The sequence below is a fragment of the Oxyura jamaicensis genome, chromosome 3, assembly GCF_011077185.1.
Source record: "Oxyura jamaicensis isolate SHBP4307 breed ruddy duck chromosome 3, BPBGC_Ojam_1.0, whole genome shotgun sequence".
NCBI lineage: Eukaryota > Metazoa > Chordata > Aves > Anseriformes > Anatidae > Oxyura > Oxyura jamaicensis.
Genome location: NC_048895.1, coordinates 70,428,469 through 70,447,860, shown reverse-complemented (window position 1 = coordinate 70,447,860; position 19,392 = coordinate 70,428,469). Strand labels below are relative to the sequence as shown.

The window sequence follows — 19,392 nt, the reverse complement described above, 5'->3', positions numbered from 1 at the left end:
CACTGAAAACTAACATCAGACTGACAGAAGACGGGATCTGGGATTAGTGTGATGGATGCAGAAACAAGTGTAGGGGGACTAGTATTAAAAATAAACAGGGGCTGGGGCTGGACAGAGGTCACAACCTCGTGGCTCGGTTTCACAAGCACTTTAAGGTGATAAAACCTTAGAGCTGATTATCACTTATATATATGACATAACCTTTATAACTACTGGAACAAGTGGTCCTGCACTCCCCACCCGAGGTTTCTCGTGCATGCCCAAGCACAGCCTCTTTATGCCCGCATGAGCACTCACGCAGCTGGGACACTGACCGGCTCGGGGACCTGATGCAGGCTAAAGCCGATCATGACTAAAAACTATTAACCGTGATTAGAACCGAGCCGTGAGCATCCAGCCTGACGCAGCGGGGAACACACACAGGGCGGAGGGGGAGATCTTTATTTCACAGCGGTGACAGCTCGCACCGAGTTACCCGGGCCCGCACCGGGGGAGCTCCCCCTGTGCCTGAGGAAATGGCACCGGGGAGCGGCCCGGCCGCTGCGGCGGGTGGGGCCGGAGGAACCGGCATACCCCTGACGGGCGTCCGCGCCGGCCTATGAGAAGCGGCGGAGGGCGGGCCGGAGAGGCGGTGGGCCAATAGAGAGCGCCGCCCCGCCCGCCCCGCCCCCGCCGCCCCGCGGGGTATAAAAGGGGCGGAGTGCGCGCTCGGCCCTCGCTTACACAGTATGGCCGGCGACATTAGCTAGCGCTCGCTCACCGCTCTGCTCTGTAACAGGGGAACGCACGGACTGCAAGGAACCGCACCGCATCGCCCGCGCCCCGCTCGGACTGTAACCCCCGCACGCACGCTCACGCCGCCGCCGCGCACTCCGGGTGGCTTAAAAAAAATAATAATAATCCTTCATCTTTTTTTTTTCTTTTAAATTAATATTCAAAAAAAAAAGAAAGAAAAAAAAAATCCCCCCCGGAGGTGAAACCCGCGGCGGGGCGGCCGTTAATTTCTGTGGTTGTTGGTTGCCGAGTTGTCTCACCATGAAGGAGAACGGTGCACACTTCTTCGAAGGGACCGAGAAGCTGCTGGAGGTGTGGTTCGCCCGGCAGCAGCCCGCGCCGCAGGAGCCGCACCAGAGCAAGGGGTCCGGCGACCTCCGCACCATCCCCAGGTCCGGTAACGGCCGCCGGGAGGGAGCGCGCGGGGCGGGCGGGGGCGGGAGTGAGGGGGGAACCGTTGACCGTTGGTCGCAACGGCCGCGCTCGCGCCCTCAGGGCTGCGGAGCTGGCTCTCCGCGCCCCCCCTCCCCCCCATCCTTCGTTTTCCAGTTAGTGACAGCGGGGGTCACCTTGGGCAGCCCCGCGGGGTTCCCCCCCTTCCTCCTCCTCCGAGGAAGGGCAGGAGGCCGCCATTCCGCGGCGCCACCGCGTGCGGCCCGGTGCGGTCCCTGCTGGCAACATGTGGCGCCGCCCGGTCCCCGTCCTTCTCCCCCCCTCCACACCCCGAAGAGCCCCCACAGAGCCCCCCAAAACCGGCGGTATCGGGAGGGGTACCCCCCCTGTGACCGGCGCTGGAGGGGGGGGGGGATCGCCCCCTCCTCCCCCCGGAGTGCGGCTGGAGCGGCGATTTACACGTGAGTTTCTTGGCGCTGCTCCCAGACCGCGCCGCCTGGCTTTTTTTTTGCCTTTTTTTTCCCTTTCCCCTCTTCCCCCCCCTCATTGACAAGTTGAAGCCAATGAGAGCTGGGCGCCGCCGAGGGGTGGGCCCCCGCCTTGTCACCCAATGGGCATCTGAAGAATGTGCTGGCGCTTCTTTCGCTACCACCCAGCGAGGCAGGAAGAAAGGCCCGCGGCCCGCACGGCCCCGGCTGCACACGTGTTCCCCAGGCGGGCCCGAGGGCAGCCCCAGCCCTACTTCCCTAGCCCTGCTCCCCGGGCCCTGCTCACATTAAGCAGATGAGAACAGTTGGAAGGCTGCGCTTCTGTCAGTGGTTCGTTATCAGGCTGGCACCTGGAGGATCTGGTGTCCTCGGTGTATCCAGATTTGCATGTGTGTGTGGCTCTGATCCAGTGGTGTTTGGTCAGGGAGCTTGCAGAAGATCTTGTGATGCATTAAATGTATGGACTACCATAGTAGTTTCTACATTTGAAAGTACATACTTAAGAAAAGACAAATTTCACGTGCTCAGCATCTTTCCTGTGTAAATGTATATCTAGAGATAGCTGTCCAAAGATCTGAATCACCTGTGGGCAGATAACCACCTTTCCTGAAATAACGTGTATCCCCTTTGTGCATGTCTGTCAGAACAGACTCACAGAAGCTTAATTTCTGCCACGACAAAAGCAGTGCGTAATACATGTTTAGCTCTGACCTGTTGCTGTGCAGTGTTCTCGTATATCTGGCGTGCAAAGCTGTTTAGACCTCTTTGGCTTAACATTAGTAACATGGCAATGATGAGATAGGTGGTTACACAGTTCTTTGCTACATAGTGGTACAGCAGGTACTATAAAGTTAGAATTTGTGGAGTTAATGTCCAGGCAATCCTGGAAGAGCAAATTCTTGCTGAAACATGTGCTGCTGATCTGAAATATTACATAGTCACTTCAGGGTTCCTGTCACATTTAATCTCTGTAAATGTGAAAGACTCCAAGGCTTGAGTTGTGCTGGTATTGGAATACGCACATCTTCTAGTTTAGGGATGGCATTCTGCAAATGCTTTCCTCATTGCCGCATTCATACTTTCTGGGCTGTTTGTGTTCTGGGGCTCCCATTAAACCAGCGAACTGAATTTTTAAAATTGCTTAATACAATTTAATGGATTTGTAAGGCAGGTACTTCAGCAATTCCTTTACGAGCCTTAGATATGGCTGTAAAGTTTTAATAGGGCAGATACAAACTGTTAACTGTTGCACACGTGGCCTTTAACACAGTTTGAGAGCTGGGAGCAAACTTTGAAGGCATTTGTGTTAATTGGGTCTTAATGCAAGATGTTGATTGAAGCCGTCTACCTTTTGGGTAGGGGGTGCGACATGTTTGAAAACTGCTGTTAACCTGTGTGCAGGAGTAACGGTGATACTGTGTTGCTAGCATAAAAGAGAGTTTCATAAGCATCCTCTTGTACGAAAATGTTAAAAGGAAATTATTTTCACTACAGCTAATAGATGCAAATGAGAAACTTCTGAATACAGTATACCCCACTATGCTAATTCTGTAAAGGCAATTGAATAAGCTAGTTTGTTGAACAGAACTTGAAATCAAAGCTGAAACTGAGAACAATAGCGAAATTAGAGTCAAGTTGCAAACCAGTTGAGCTCGCCTTTTGTATGGTAATACCTGCTTAGTAGTGAAATGCTAGCCATTCATCTACTGAATGACTAAGCTGGTGTTCAAAGCCAAAAATTTCCATGTTGTGTGTGCTTGTTAGAGATGAGATAGTTTCAAGTCTTTGCTGGATATTACCAGCTACTAAGGAAAAGAGTTCAAGCACTAGTTAACTAAAATTTCTCACAACTTTCTCCTATGGGCAGGCCTGTGTTTAGAAGAATAATTTGGATAGAGGTGTTTTAGAAATTGTTTCAGAAATTGGCCTCTACTTACTGTTTTAGTACATTCAGTTAAAAGTCCCAGCTAAAAACTCAAAGAAAATGAATTATGGGCTTGGCTTTGTTAAGATTTGGGGGCTTTTGGTTCGTTTGCTCATCAGTTCTGCAAAAATGTCTTGTGGTTGAAATAATGGCCAGCATCTGAAGATGCCTACCCCACTCATACCGAGAAGTGGAATGAAGTTAACGTTTTTGTGGTTTCAGAATCATTTGCTTTAACTTAGTGCGTGTTCTCACTATGCTATGTAAAGCATGCTTGTTAAAAATAGTCTTCACCTAAGGATGAGAATGAGGGCTTGCTGGAAACATGATGAACTCGCTGTGAGTGGAGTTCTGTGATGACTGAGTAGTGCCTTCACTCTCCCCAGAGTAAAGAAAGCAGTTTATGCCTTTGGATGATTGAGCAGCTCTGCATTTCCTCATTTCAAGGCTTATGATCTTGATTGTACAGTCATTTGAAGCCATAGGTTAATGATTCTGGTATTTGGGAGTCCATTTTTCAAGCATTCAAATCTGAAAGATATTCTGAAATAATTTATGGACCTTTAATTTATTTCTTTGCACATATATTATGTGGCCATGTGATAAGACACTGGAAAAAGAACAATGCAGGAATGAGCAATAGGGAGTGACACTGATACCGTGAGATTCTCAGCCTGTGCTAGATGAGAACTGCTAAGCGACTGTACAGTCAAGTATCTGAACCAAATTTGTACAACACCCTACAGCCTGAGTCAGCTCACTGCTGTTGTGCCATAGTACCTCCCTCTTCCCTCTTCCCTTGGCCCTACAGACCATAGCAGGGCTTTTTGCGTGTCTCTCCATGCAGTGGGGCACCAGGAGGCTGTAAGTCGGTCCTGTTGTGCTTGTGCTCTGCCAAGCTTCTCAACGGTGCAGAACTGGGTGGCACCTGCGGAGGGCAGTGCGGGGAGGCGATCAGGGCTCTGTTACGGTTCTTTCTGAGCTCTCTTGAACGCAGTTGAAAGATAATGCGGAGAACTTTATCAAAGAATTCAGTCTTCCCTTCATCAAACTGATATTCTTAGAAACTAGATTTTTTCAGACAAGTTCAAAGTTACAGATAAAATAGGATTGCCTTCAACTCTCAAATGATTGAAGCAAGCCCCTTTACACTCAGTACTAATTGTGATACTGCTTGCAGAAAGCTGACTTGCATGAAGGCTTTTTAATGTTTTCCCACCCGACCACTGAAACTTCAGAAGGACTTGGTTAGTCACTTCCTGTCAAAGATCTGGTCCCCCAGTGATACTTCATAAAGTATCCTTTCAAAACATGTGGCTACTTGTATATTAAAATGGCTTTCCTAATGGCTGTTTTCTCAGCAAGGAGAACAGGAAGATTTGAGGCAGACAGTTGCTATCTGACAGCATGTTCCTTCTGGAGAAGGTTAGACTCGCACTTGCCCTAAATGTTGCCCGTAAGACTTCAGTTGAAGTTCTGAGGTGCCTTTTGGGGCTTATGTGTCCTGAAACATGTTGTGTGTCAGGAGTTTTCTACTTCGATGGAACAGATGTAGAACTGCCCCTCACATATCTGTGGATGTAATGGATGGAGACCTACAATAGTAAAGGACCTGTGAGAGTAGCAACTTGCAGCCTTTAAAACAACAGGATTCTCTTTAGTAGTTGGCTCAGGATCCTGTAGGCAAAGAGGATGTGGTGGGGAGTACTGCTCAGAATCACTTGTGCTGTGGATGTCATTTGCCATTCAAGTGCTTGCTTTTAATTCTAGATCATGTGCATGCCCCTGGAGAGTTTCTTAGGCTTAAGATAAGGGAGATGCAGATGTTTTTTTCTGTGCATCTGTGCTCAGAGCATAGAGGGTGTGTAGGTTTTGTGCACTCCACAGATACTGCAACAGTAAAATTATCAAGTTGCAAGTGCCTTGTGTCTAAATGCAGGGTGGATACATGATTCAAGGTAATCTATATTCAACAGCAATTTATAAACTAAATTACAATTATAATAGGAAATAATTCACATAATTCACATCTGTTAGTTTTCAGGGGAAAAATGTCAGCTGCTAAGAGATGTTTTAAGAAGTTTGATTTGAATAGTTGGCCTGTACTGCTTCTGCCTGTTTCACAAATCCTCATCAGTAATGTTGCAGCTCCAGTACTAGTCTTTAGTCAGCTTCTGTGCTCCTCACCTATAGCTCCTTGTGCATAGGTGGGTTAGACAAGGCATTGCATTTTTGACTGTTCTGGATCATGGTACTGGTAGGAATTTGCCTCTTGAACTGTAGCCAGTTAATGAGGTAGCTAATGCATCTGTTGGCTCCTAAAAATACTTAGGGAACAGGTGAGGGAATGAAAGGTGTTACTCTAGCTGAATGCTTGGCTCTAAACAGGGTCTGAACAGTCAAGTACAAGATAAAAATTAGTTACTTGATTACTACAGACTATCGAGTTGTCTTACTGTAACTGGAAGTTTTACAGACATTTTCCTTTGAATTCCTGCCTTACTGCAGAACAGTTCCCCCCCCCCCCCCCCCCAATGCTATCTGGGTTGCACTAGCAAGGCACTCTGACTGGAGGGGGAGGTATATGTTTGTGGAGGCTGTTCTCTGTTTAGAAGAGCAAGTGCTTGAGATGGTTCTAGATCTGTTAAATTGCTGGTAGCCCCTTCGTAGTTGGCCTGAAACACTGTGAGCAAACATAAAGGTTTAGAGCTTTACTGAGATGGCTGATGGACTATTCATTTCATTGCATACTAAAGCATATACCTCCTAAAACTAAAAATACTTTGGAGTTCTGATAGGATTTCCTTGCTGACAAGCCTGGGTGGCAGATTGAAGGAAGTTATTTGCATTCTGGCAATGAGTCCACTGATAAGACACTAAGCTTTGCAACACAGGTGTAGGAGTAGATTGCTAAACCTGATTTTTTCCTTTTTAGTATATTTTGCTATTCAAGTACAGACCAAGTAGCTGGCTATCATTTAAGCAGAGACAGTTATTCATGCTTGAGCACATGTATTCTGGTTTCATTTCATATTCTCTGGTCAGGTGTGACCATTTAAGAAGTATATTGCTTGCCTACAGGAGAAACTTTTGGACTTTCGGTGGGCGTCAGTTATTTTGTTTGAGAAAGAGGATTTTACAGCTTTGGAGTGGGTAATAAGTTCCTGTGACTGAGTAGTTGGTTTCCAAGGCTTTGTCAGTTTGGAGTTACAGTGGATGCAGGTCTGCTACAGAAATCATTTAGCTGCCAATGATACTCAGGCATCATGTTCTAATATATTTAGCTCAGTTATAGGGAAGCAGGCTCCAAACAAAGTGTCTGGGGTCATCCCAATGGTACCTGGCAACAGGAAATGTAGGAAGTAGTAATGCAGTCCTTAGCTCCATTGAAGGAGGAATTTTGAGGAGCAGAAACCTGTGATGGTGGCATCTTACATAAAAAAGTGAGTTTTGCTGCTTTTTCAGTTGGAGGTTTTGCTTCACAGTTAAAAGTTAGTTAATGATGAAATAGGATGTAATGTTCTCAAGTCTTTCACAGTTACTAACTTTGAGGTTCTTTTGCTTGACAAAATCAAATGGGATACTGGTGATACTGAAGTGCTGTTTTAAGGTGGTGTATGTCTCCAACCTGAAACACTTAATTCTACAGATTAGCCAAAAGGAAGAAATGCAAGAGTCAGAATTTTAGCAGATGCATTCTATGTGGTACAAAGCAGTCCCAGATGTTCTTTATCTCTGCTTTAAACAATGGAAAATGTCAAATACTAAGGTCATCTTGTTTAAATAGATTATACTGAGAAGTTTAATATCAGTTTTCTGTAGTTGTTTCCTGTGCCTAACTTTACTGGCCTGTATCTACATGCATTTTATCTCCACAAAACTCCACAATGTGGCCAAGTCTCATCATGGCTGCTGCAACCTGGTATTATTTTTATGTATGTTTCTGGATCAAGCTTTTTATCTTGTGTATTTCTCAATATGAAGGCTTTTTCTTTCTCAATGCAACCTTTATCAGATCAAATCACAAACTTCATTCCCGTAAATGCATAAACATGTAGCATATGCTTAGCTATGGCTTCCCTACTTGGAGTAGGGAAGAGTTGAGCAAAACTTTAATATTCAAAGATCTTGTGCAACTATGGTTTTTGGCAATAGAACCTAAATATCAATTACAGTACTAACAAACATAAGGTAGGCATGCTATGCTTGGGGCTTAACATGCAATATTGCCATGTAAGTATGCTCTACTGATCCCGTCACTGTTGGGCTTCTTGAACACCAGAATTAGTCTTCCACTAATATGACAGAAACTTAGGTAAGCCATTTTCCTGAAATGTACAGTGCTAGTTAGAAAATCATTTTGCCTACATAGTGTTAGGGTTTTGACTGACCAGGTGTAAGTAGCCTGTGAAGGCAGAGATGTATGCTTTTGTAATGCCTGAGATAATTACATATCATTAATGCTCAGACGAGTACAAAATCAGTTCTGTAGTAGTGTACCTGTAGGCTTACTGCAGCTCAGCATCAGGCAGCATGAGGGATCTATGCTTCAGCTTTTCCAAATGCTGTTAGATGCTGAGTGTTTCTTGAGTGGCAGATAGAATATCAACAGGAGTGCTGCTGAAATGTTTTGAACGGTTATTCCATGATAGCAAATACAGCTAACACATCACCTAGTTCAGTTTCCAAGAAGATTATAGTAGGATGTTAAAGGAAAGATACTAAAGCTAGCAAATGTATGCAGGTATGCTGTAGCTTCCAGAGAAAACCAAATCCTAAAGTCCTTTTCTCACCGAAACTGCCTGGCTGTCTAGGATTTTTTTCAAGTTTAATATATTTTTTTTTCAGTCTTTGCATTCGCCAGGTTGCTCAAAGATGAGCAGACTGTTGTATTTTCATATACACTTGAGTATCAGAAATGGGCACAGCCAATAGCAAAAGCGTAGGATCTAATGAATGTGTGAGTGCATTAAAAATAAGCTGGTTAATTTGATCTGTACATCTGAGTGGGCTGTACTTTCATGTCTCTCTAGTTGCTGAAAAGTGTTTCATCAAGGTTCACTAACTAGAATGGTAGGGAGAAATTCATTTTGAATCTCTGGATGCCTAAAAATCAGTTTATAAACTGATTGAATGTGCACTTAATCATGAGGGACTTTAAGGTGCAGAGAATTCTTTCAAACTCATATGTAATAGCTTTACTTTATCTGAAAGGAGGCTATAGAGAGTCTGTAAGTTAAGTATGTTCTGGTTGACTTGTATAACTGTTTAGCCTAATACAGACTTTAGCAGGGAAAAAGTTCTCAAGTGTTAGTAGCAAAGGTACAGAGTTCAGTTGTAGGAAGTATTCTCAAGTGAGGGAGAAATGAGAGGTGTTTTTGTTGGGGTGTTTATAAAAGCAAAGTGCGTCTAGATTACAACTGAGATAGCATCTAATAGTTCAACTTTGCATTGAGGTTTCACTTCAGTAAATCAACCGGTTTTCTATGGGGAGAGATTGGTAGCTACTGGAGGAATCCTGCCGAAAGAACTAACAGCGAGTGCTTTGTCCTGAAGCACAGCTACGAAGCTTTTGCAGTCCCAATCTAGGCTGACAATTAGGTGAGCAGCTGAGCCAACCTAGGGGCTTGCCTGGTGATCAGAAAACATACCATTTTCCCTTGTCTCCCAGCTGTGAGGAGTCACCTACCTTCTGGTTGCTGGTAGAAGGGTCTTCAGTTCTCAGTTGGTTCAGCTCTGTAACCTGGTGGGTTTTATGCTGGGTTAGTCAATTCCTTGGCTCGTGACAGGTCTGAGCACAAGGGCCAGCACAAACCCACAGATGGGATAGGCTGTGGGAAGGGAGAGACAGGAGAAGTGAGAAGCTGACTGACAATCTTGTAATTTTTTGACTTCAGGAAGGTGTATCTGTTCCTGCCTGTTCTGTAGCAAACTTCTATATTGGACTCTACTAATCTTTGTAGGCAAGACTGAAATGACATGCATCGTTGTTGAAAGTCTATCACTTCTCATGAGTAGTTGGGAGTTTTCTGTCTCAATTTGAGCCTTTTGATTTTCAGTTTGTTAGTAGAATTCCTTGTAGACTGAATGACAGTAAAGAATTGAAATGTTAAACATAGTACTGTAGTGAAATCTAGAAGTGTAGATTCAGTATCTTCTAGTGGTAGAAGGAATTCTGTGATCCAGATTGATCAAAGAAGAGTTCAGGTCATTGAGATGTACTGGTTCTTAGGGCTGATTTTCAGTTAAATTGTGAATTTGAAGCTGTACAAATAGAACCTATTAATGTTAACTTGCTGTTGTATTAATAGCTACCAGTGGCTACTGAATGTGAAAGTATGTGGATATTCAATTTAAAGCACACATTGCTGTAATAATGGATTTTATTTTCCTCTGCATAGAAGGTAGGATGAGGTTTATCCTGACTTGTCTTTTTAGAAGCTTGGTATTACTGTTTGACAGTTGCACTCATGCAGCAGAACTGGACATGTTGCTGTGTTGTGATACAATTCCTATGTAAAGTCTTGAGTTGCTAGATCTGAGAGCATGAAAGGTGTGGATGGGAGCTATAATCACATTTGAGCTATGTTTTTTTTTTTTTTATCAGTGTTCCAAAAAGCTTCAGTTTAACCTGTTTGGGCTCTTCTGTAATTTCTTTACAGGATTGAGTGGGACAAACTTCTGGAGAATGTGCATTGTTTGATCATAAGTGTGACAAAAACTGACAAGCAGGAAGCTTATGTACTCAGGTAAGCCAGGGGTGGCGGCTTATAGATTCCCAGAGGTAAAACACCTAAAGCTGTTGTATGGGATATGTTTGGCTAAGAATCCAGACTTGGGTTGAGATCCTGCTGTTAACAGCTGCAGCTTGCAAGGGCCTACTAATCATAGTGCTGTCATGCTTCTGTTCTGTAGCAGAAATGTTTTCATAGTAATTAGTGTTTGTACTTTAACTTTCCTAAACAGGATTAAGGATGGGTATTTCTGCACCTGATCATTGAATTTTTGTCCTGGGATAAATAATTCTTCCCTAGTTAAGAGTCTAAATTACGGAATTATTTTCAGCAGAACAGTACATATAAGTATTACTCTTAAATGAGCAGAAACTATCAATAAATTGGCTTTAAGGCCAGATAATGCAATCAGTGGAACAACTACTACAGCTGAGGTACGGACATCTGTAAAAAAAAAAAAAAGTAGCTTTCCTGAAATCGTGGAATTCTGGTCTTGTGCAGCCTTTGGTCATAAAGGATACTACTTTTGCCATGTGTTTTTCATCTTGCAAAATATTTCCATGCTTTTTCTGTGCGAACTTTACAGACATTGACATTTTCTGCTTTACTTCAGATTAAAAAAACTTAAGCTTTTGTACTCTGAAAGACTGCCTGCAGGGCAAGGTTGGGTTAACAGTAAGCCAGTCAAAAATTGTGCTCAAGTTTTGTTTCTGCAAGCTTCATACTTAAAACCAAATTCTAAAGAAAAAAATGTAACAGCTAACTTGGATAAAATACCTTTACTTTGCAATCTTAAACAGCATTCCAAACTGAATTAAAGCTATTTAAACTAGACTTTTCCTACTGTCTGGTTACTTGGTGAGAAAGTAGTTGCTATACACTTTAGCACTGATGCTACACCCACTATGCTTATCTCCAGTTCAGTGGGCCTGTAGATTTCTGTAAGTCACAGCTATATGAGTACTTTATCTTATGCATAAGACATATGATAGAGCTGTGGTTATACTCTGGGATTTCCTCTTCCTGTGGACAGGTGCTGATTTACCAGTTTCTAGTAGTTAGTTTTCTTAGAAGATGCAGCCAGACATACTTAGTTCTGTTAAGGATTTTGCCTTCTCTGAGCTGACTTTCTCAAATGCCTTATTTCAGCTGAGAAAGTCAGCTTTCAGGTCTGATCCTGTTCTACAGCTGGGTTAAGAATTTCATGCTTAATGTGTGCCCACTTCACAGCACCTGTGTGTTTCTTGGGTGGATTGAATACAGATGCTACTGTGGTGTGATAACTGTGATAATGCAGGTAGATTTAGGAAATCATAATAGATCACATGCTTATGAAAATTAATAAATTTGATCAATTTCCCATTGTGTGTATGCATTATATGCTGAATGTTCACTTACAGTAGTGCATTTGGTTGGGATGAGAACCATGATCTAACCATTTTCTCCTGGTTTGTTTTAAGAGCGCTTAATACATTCTTCTTGCATCTTTTATAGTGAGAGTAGCATGTTTGTCTCCAAGAGACGTTTCATTTTGAAGACGTGTGGTACCACCCTCTTACTGCAAGCACTGGTTCCCCTGTTGGAGCTTGCTAGGGAGTACAGTGGGTTTGACTCAATTCAGGTGAGATCCTAAAAATACATTTGCCTTGGAGTGTACAAAATGTTTTTATTAACGTTTCAAATTCACTTAAATATTCTGAAAGTTTTGCCATTTGTGTATGGATCCTGTAATAGGCTGTATATGATTTGACTGCTCTGCTATGGGATTTAGCTCTTTATTTGCCTATTAAAGGATGACATGTTATGAGTGCTGCTGTGTTAAGGTTACTTGAGCATGAAAGACTTCAATGATTTTAGCACTTATAAACATGGGCATAGATTGCTTCTTCTGGAAAATAAATTTGGAAGTAAGCTGTCTCTTTTTGCTTCCTAATCAAACTAGGAATAACCGCATTATCTCTGAAATGGAAGTCTTAAATACAGGTAGCAGCATTTTTGACAATGAAAACTTCTGTCCTGTGAATGCTTATATTAAATTCTCTAAATTTTCTGGATTTCTAGGTGGACAGATATACTTAGTATCTAAAATGCATCTTTACTTTTTCAGAGCTTCTTTTATTCACGTAAGAATTTCATGAAGCCTTCCCACCAGGAGTACCCACATAGGAATTTCCAGGAAGAAGTAGAATTTCTTAATGAAATTTTCCCAAGTAAGTTTATGAAACTTAAGCAAAGTTGCATAGCTTGTGTAAAGTGTTAATATGAAGTGAGAAGTGATAAGCAGTATGATACAGAGACTTGTGAGGCCACTGATTTAGCAGACCTTGCACGAGGTTCACCTGCATAAAAAAAAAAAGCTATACGTAGTTCTTTGCTCACTTGCCAAGATTGAACTTTAAACCATACTAAGCTTGACACCTAGCACCTTCTTTTAACAGATTATATTCAGACTTCTAAAGGGAGTATAGTCAGTAAGCCTGCAGAATCCAGCTCATGCCAAACCTAAAAGCCTCATCACAAAGGCAGAGTGGTAATGTAAGGTAACTAAGGCACTGAAGAAAAATGTAAGCTTTGCTCTAAAGAATCACTGCACTAAAGATAGAATTCAAATTTTAATAAAATCTAAAACCTACAAGAATAACCTTGAATATTAACTATTGGGAGAAAAAAAAATTGAGGGATTGTGGAAACTGTAGCACTTACCTAAGTGTTTTGAAAGTAGAAACCCTACTGGTCTTGAGCATCCATCTGTGCATAGCTAAAGCTGTAGTCTGAATTTCCTGCTAGTAGGTTCTGAACTGGGGGTGCTCAGGCAACCTGAGGGAGCCTGTTTTTCTGGCTGTTGGCTTTATGCTCCTGAAGTTAAATGTCTTAGTTGATACTGATGCTAGGTGTATCAGTGAACCTCTTAGTGTCCTGTGAGAGACTTCAACTTCCTTTAAATATGAAATGAGGCAAGTCTCTTACATAAGGGATCAACTGTGGTACGTTAACTGGAGTCTTTTTGTCTTATCTAGATGGAGCAGCTTATTGCATGGGACGTATGAATTCTGATTGCTGGTATGTATGATGAGACTGAAATCTTCAGGGGCTTAGTAAACTTGGTGCTGTTAGTATTTATTACATGAGTGCCTTATCTCATATATAGGTACCTGTACACCCTGGATTTCCCAGAGAGTCGGATATCCAATCAGCCTGATCAGACACTGGAAATTCTGATGAGTGAGCTTGACCCAGTTGTTATGGACCAGTTCTACATGAAAGATGGTGTTACTGCAAATGATGTCACTCGTGTATGTTTGCTTGAAAACTAAGTACTTTTGGGGGTGGTGGATATTAGGTAACAGGGTGCTTTTCTTGCATTTAATATAAGCTTTCTTTTATGGTAGGAGAGGTCTTATAGAAAATGTCAAGTTAACATTTGGGACTTCTCTGTAATTTTTCCATAAATGTCCTTGCTTTAATATATTGAGAGGAGTAATTTGCAGTGCTTTCAGTGATCGGAAGCTTATTCCTCTGGAAAATAAAGGAACAGGCACAAAGGCACAATTGAGTAGCTTCCACTGAAGGATGGAGATGACAAGGAGTAAGAGTTAGACTGAAGATAATGCATAGCAAAGGAGTCTAGCTGTCAAGATTAAATCACGGAGCTGCTTGTATGGTTTAGGATGTAGTATGAGGAGGGTTAAGGCTTAAGCATAACTTGATGGTTTTGCCTCCTTTCCTTTGATTTTTTTTCCAAACAGTCAAGTCCTGTTACATGCATAAGCTTCACTACTATGTATGTTGACTTGATCTGTTTTTTTCCATCTCAAGCTTTGATTCTTATTACTGTATTTGCTACAGAGATTTGGCTGTGGTTCAAGTACTGTGCGGGGAATCAAAGTGCTCGGGATTCCACTGTATTCAGAGTATAAGGCAGTATGTCCATACTTGAGTAAATGTCAATGGCCTTCATTTTGTGGATACTTGTTGATCAGGAGCTCCATTTTAGTGGCACAAGCACTTCTGCTCTATAATTCTAGGCTGCTTCCTCTTGGAGCTATGCAGCTTGGTTCCGTACGTGTCAAAATATCTGATAGCTTGCATGCAGCTCAGCACTTACCAGCTAAGTGACAGCATGCAAAGTAGGTTTATCTACAGTGGTACAAATTATCAGACAGACTTCATTGTTATTGGAAGAATTCTGGTGTCATAGCTTCTAAATTGGTATTCGTTCTGTTTGAGTTAAACAAAAAAAACAAGCCTAAGGATATGTGATAAATCGAGTGGTGTAATTTCAACTTCTCTTTCAGATGAGTGGAATTCGTGACCTGATACCAGGTTCTGTTATTGATGCTACAATGTTCAATCCTTGTGGGTATTCAATGAATGGGATGAAATCGGATGTAAGTTTTTTTTAACCTAATGAGAATTTACATTAAGTTTTAATTATTTGGTGGTGATAACTTGCTTTTTTTTTTCCCTTCAGGGAACTTACTGGACTATTCACATCACTCCAGAACCAGAGTTCTCTTACGTTAGTTTTGAAACAAACATAAGTCAGACTTCTTATGATGACCTGATTAGAAAAGTTGTGGAGGTTTTCAAGCCAGGAAAATTTGTGACAACCCTCTTTGTTAATCAGGTGAGTACCCTTGCAGCAGCATGTTAGCTCCTGAAATGCATGTGGAAATGTGAAGTGCTAGAGATGTTTTTACCAGGGTACTAGTAGTCTTCAATTTGCTCCTATGTTTGGATACTAATCTGTTTGGAAAATAAAAGTACTCTTCAGTACTGCTTTGGCATGCTCTAAATCCATTCTTCAGCAAACTTAAGAGTTTTTAAGATAAGGCAGTCCAAATTTAGTGTTCCAGTGATGTCCTGTAAAGTCTTGTGTACTTGCACTTTTCTGAATTGGCTCCTTCAGTCAGTTGTGGGAGTGCTGCTACCAAAGGTAGTGCTGTCAGCTAATGATTCATAGACAAGCCAGTACCCTAGGTAAGGAGCAAAACGAGTGCTTGGGACTGAAACTTCAAGCAGCATTGCCATGCAACAGTTGGAAGCATGTTAAGTGTCACAAGAACCACACATTAAATACATATTGTGCTAGTCTTAAAGACTTGTGCTAGATTAAAACCAAGTGTCACTTTTTTGTTTTCTAGAGCTCTAAATGTCGTACAGTATTTTCTTCCGCCCAGAAGATTGAAGGGTTTAAACGTCTTGATCACCAGATTGCTCAATTCAGTGATTACAATTTTGTTTTTACCAGTTTTACGAAGAATCGCCAGCAACAGCACAGTTGATTAAGAATGAAGAAAAAGCGCAAAAAGAGATCCCATAGAGAAGGTGGTGGTTGCTTTCTAGTTAATGATTCAGGGGGCCATGCTTTCCACTCCCACCACCTTGTAGTTGTGGAAAGCCCTAGGTGTAATCATAGTATAACCATTTTGAATTGTATGCATTATTATATCAAGGAGTTAGATATCTTGCATGAATGCTCTCTTCTGTGTTTAGGTACTCTATGCCACTCTTGCTGTGAAATTGAAGTGCATGTAGAAAAATCTTACTGTATGAAACTTAACAACACTTGTAAAAATGATTCAGGTAGAATTACACACAGTATAGTTTTTCTCCAGGTATCGCCAAAAATTCCCCACAGACAAGGCTTTCGTCCTCATTAGACTTCAGCCTCAACCTACTCACTGGGACAGTTCTTTGTTAAATTGTCACTTTTTCATCTATGTTGTGACTTCAGTCTAAAACAATTTTTGACAAACTTGTGTGATTTGTAATGAAACTGATTCCTAATACTTTCATGTTCAGAGAAAGTTCTTAAAAACAGTTACAAATTGTTTTGCTACTACAGGTGGTGGTTGATTTATTTTTAAATCAGACTGACTTTTCATGCTCTAATCAAGCTTATAGGAATCCGTTCAGCGCATCTGTTCAGCTGTACTGTAGCACTGGGCTAATGCATTGGTCTTTCACCTTTTAGAAACTTGAGTACAGGTACTAATGCAGGTTAAACTTCATCTTAGCTTAACGCTGATATTTAGCTGTCCACATCTCCAAGCTGTCACATCGCTACACAATGGCAGAATTTGAAGGTCAAAGACTTCATGGGGGAGAGCTGAGTCAGGATTGAAGTGCTTTGGCATAGTTGTGTGACAGCTTTGCAAAGTGCAAGTTCACATTGGCACCAGACATTTTTCTTTCCTAATCACCAGTTGTGAATGACTAAGAAGCTGGTGCTCTTGAGTGCTGGCAGGTAGATCTATCAAAGGAGTGGAATTTGCCAGGCTGGTGTATTGATTGGTTTAGATTTTCTCGGTAAAACTTCTGACCTACCATTTCTGACTGTAAAGAGTGCTTCTAAACTGCTTCAGTGTTACTTCATTTTGTTGTTCTGAGCAAAGCTAATGCCTCTATCTTGTGACAGTCCTGTGACATTGTTGTGCATGTGACTTACGTTGTATTTGAGTGTTGTGACTTCATCTGTTTTTTCTTCCTAATTTCTAAGGTGGTTCCTCTTACTGTGACTTGAGGGCATTAAGTGAAGGCATAGAACAAGAACTGTCTGGCACACCTGGACAGAAGTGAAGTAGAATGCTATTCATAGACCATGAATAAGTGTGTAATTCAAAGTCACTTTAATGGGTATTGACTAAAATGCAGACTTGAAAAAGCTGGCAGACTTTCAGCTATGCAGTTTGCAAATACTGGGATTTTAACAGCTGCGAGACCAGCACATTAACTACAAAATTGAGGTTTTTTTCTATTGTCCTTGCAATGTTTTGACTCGTTCTGGTTTGACGCAATGGTTTTTTGTTCCTTCCGTATTTATAAATGAAGCACTTTTTCAGTGCTTCTAAACTGAAGTCTGCTTGGTTAGAAATCAAGTGGTTGGAACATTTTGAATTTTTTTTTAAGCATATTGTTAATGTTCTTTTCCAATGTTATCAATTACATGCTGTAAATGGCACTAATGCTTTTTGGTGTTAATATTGAGGACCAATATTTCAGTGGTTTTTGTTCTTAAATGTTGTCCCAACTGATCTGACATATGGCTTGAGGTCCTTCAAGTAGACTGAAGATCCCTTTTCAAGTAATACTGAAATACACATTTTATAAATAGAAGCATAAGCCTCGGCTATAAAAAATGAAAGCTGTTGAACGGATTATTGAACTATCTAGGGTGATCAGGATGGGGGGAGTATGGTGTTTATAATTTCTGTGGTGTTAGACTTTGATCATTTAAAAATATCTGTACCACAACTTAATGCTTCAATAAAAGTTTGCTTAAATTGTTTGTAGTGATGATCCAGCAATTTTGCCCCATGCACTCACATGCTTTTTGGTACCACTTGGTTTAATTCTGAAATAGGTTTGTGTATTCCTTATCCTGAATTACCTGACTAAATTCACTTTGCCTTTGTAGCAGATGCATCTCAACTGTTCATATTGGTAGCTTAAAGTGAGATGGCATGTCAGAGGAAACCAAATGAAAATGTTTAGCGGCTCTTGAGGCTAAAAATGTCTAAATGAACACAAAGATTTGATCTGTCATAATCTAATCTGTATTTTTCCTTGGCATTAAATATTTATAATACTCTTCTGAATTAAGCCAATTCCTGCTTCTGCTGGTCTTATGTAACAAGCCTTGGCATGCATTTATGGTACTTCAAGCTTAGACTGACTTTGAGAGTTGAGGGTGAAGTTTGTCTCTTGAGATGAAGTAGGCATGTACCTAATCTGGAGAGTAAACTAGACTGGAAGCTAGTGGTTAGGATTCTCATTGCTAATCAGCTGCAGGAAACACTTAGTGAAACTTCTGCATTCCATGTGAACAGTTCTATAGAAATAGCAGCATCAGTTTAACCCTACTTACAGAGCTCTAGCAATTCTGATATCCACAGCAATCCCCTAGGTGTTTAACTGAAGTATTTAACACTGAACACTGTTGAAAATGCCTAACTAAGCCTCTTTAATTAAAAGAAGACATTCCAGGTTACAGCACTGAGTTTGTCTAAATCAGAGTAGTCTCAGCTATGACAAATTAGCAGTAACTTTGCTCTGAAGAATGTTTTCCACACTGATGTCTCCAAAACCGAAGATCTATCTCCAATAGTCAGTGTTTTTCTAGTCTGGCTCACTTTGCCTGAAGTTCCCAGATGTCCTGTGAAGTTATTTATCTTCATGTTTTTCACTGCTAGTTGGTTCTCAAAAGCACTTTGACAGTAACTTTACTGTCTGTAAATGGTGCTGGTGCCTGACAACAGAATATGGTATCTTCATCATCCTACTTTACTGCAGCAACACAAAGGTGCAATTGATAGACCAATAGAAGAAACAACTGTGGTTGCAAGTCCATGTTTCTTCTACTGTTTTACAGAAGGGACCACTGCAGAGGGATGGATGTCCTTGAGGTAGCAAACTGGAAGACAGTTAAGCTGAGCTCTGTTTTTAACTCTTAGTGTAACTCTAATATACTGGGAAGAGTGGAAAATGTTGTAAGGGCTCCCTGTAGATCACCCATTCTTAGATTAATTCCATCCAGTCTCATGGGTTTGTGCAGGTCTATTTTTAACAGTCTAACTTGATGCCATCTGTAGTGTAGGGAGAGTATCACTTTATACAAACTCTGCTACTAGGCACAAAGCTGTGTGGTATGAGGAAATGGTCTTGAGACTGTCTTAGGTTTTTTCTGGTGCTGTCACATGCTTGATTTAGCAGTTGAAGAACAACTTGGCATTCTTTGTTTCATTTCCGCATGCCTAGGAACTTCCATCTTTTTTTTCCTCAATAACCTTTCTTTAGTTCCTTATCTTGTGGACTTTTTGCATTAAAGCCCCATCCAACCTGACCTTGGCTACTTCCAGGGCTGCTCTTAATCTATTCTCCAAACTGGATTTGTGCTTGGGACTGCCCCAGCCCAGATGCAGGACTTTGCATTTGGCCTTGTTGAACCTCATGAGGTTCACACAGGCCCAAGCTTGTTAAGGTCCCTCTGAATGGCATCCCTTCCATCTGGTGTATCAGCTGCACCATCTGTAAAGGTGCTGAGGGAAGGCTCATTCAGGTTCCTCAGTTAATGCAT

At 41.7% G+C, this 19,392-nt stretch overlaps 1 protein-coding gene across 1 annotated transcript; it reads left to right on the top strand.

The window, feature by feature from the left end:
• The first annotated feature begins 713 nt into the window (after positions 1-713).
• Positions 714-17,608, top strand: AMD1 (adenosylmethionine decarboxylase 1). Its single transcript, XM_035321413.1, has 9 exons — positions 714-1,166; positions 10,242-10,328; positions 11,808-11,934; positions 12,421-12,523; positions 13,331-13,373; positions 13,462-13,606; positions 14,609-14,701; positions 14,785-14,940; positions 15,458-17,608. Exons 1-9 carry the CDS (start codon positions 1,036-1,038, stop codon positions 15,596-15,598), a joined length of 1,026 nt encoding a protein of 341 aa, XP_035177304.1. The 5' UTR covers positions 714-1,035; the 3' UTR covers positions 15,599-17,608.
• The last annotated feature ends 1,784 nt before the right edge of the window (positions 17,609-19,392 follow it).

Excerpts from the sequence above, each read along its gene's own strand:
- AMD1 (XM_035321413.1), top strand. The coding sequence starts at position 1,036 with ATGAAGGAGAACGGTGCACACTTCTTCGAAGGGACCGAGAAGCTGCTG. Across the intron at positions 12,524-13,330 it reads TCTTAATGAAATTTTCCCAA|ATGGAGCAGCTTATTGCATG; the intron begins GTAAGTTTATGA and ends TGTCTTATCTAG. Across the intron at positions 14,702-14,784 it reads TGAATGGGATGAAATCGGAT|GGAACTTACTGGACTATTCA; the intron begins GTAAGTTTTTTT and ends TTTTCCCTTCAG.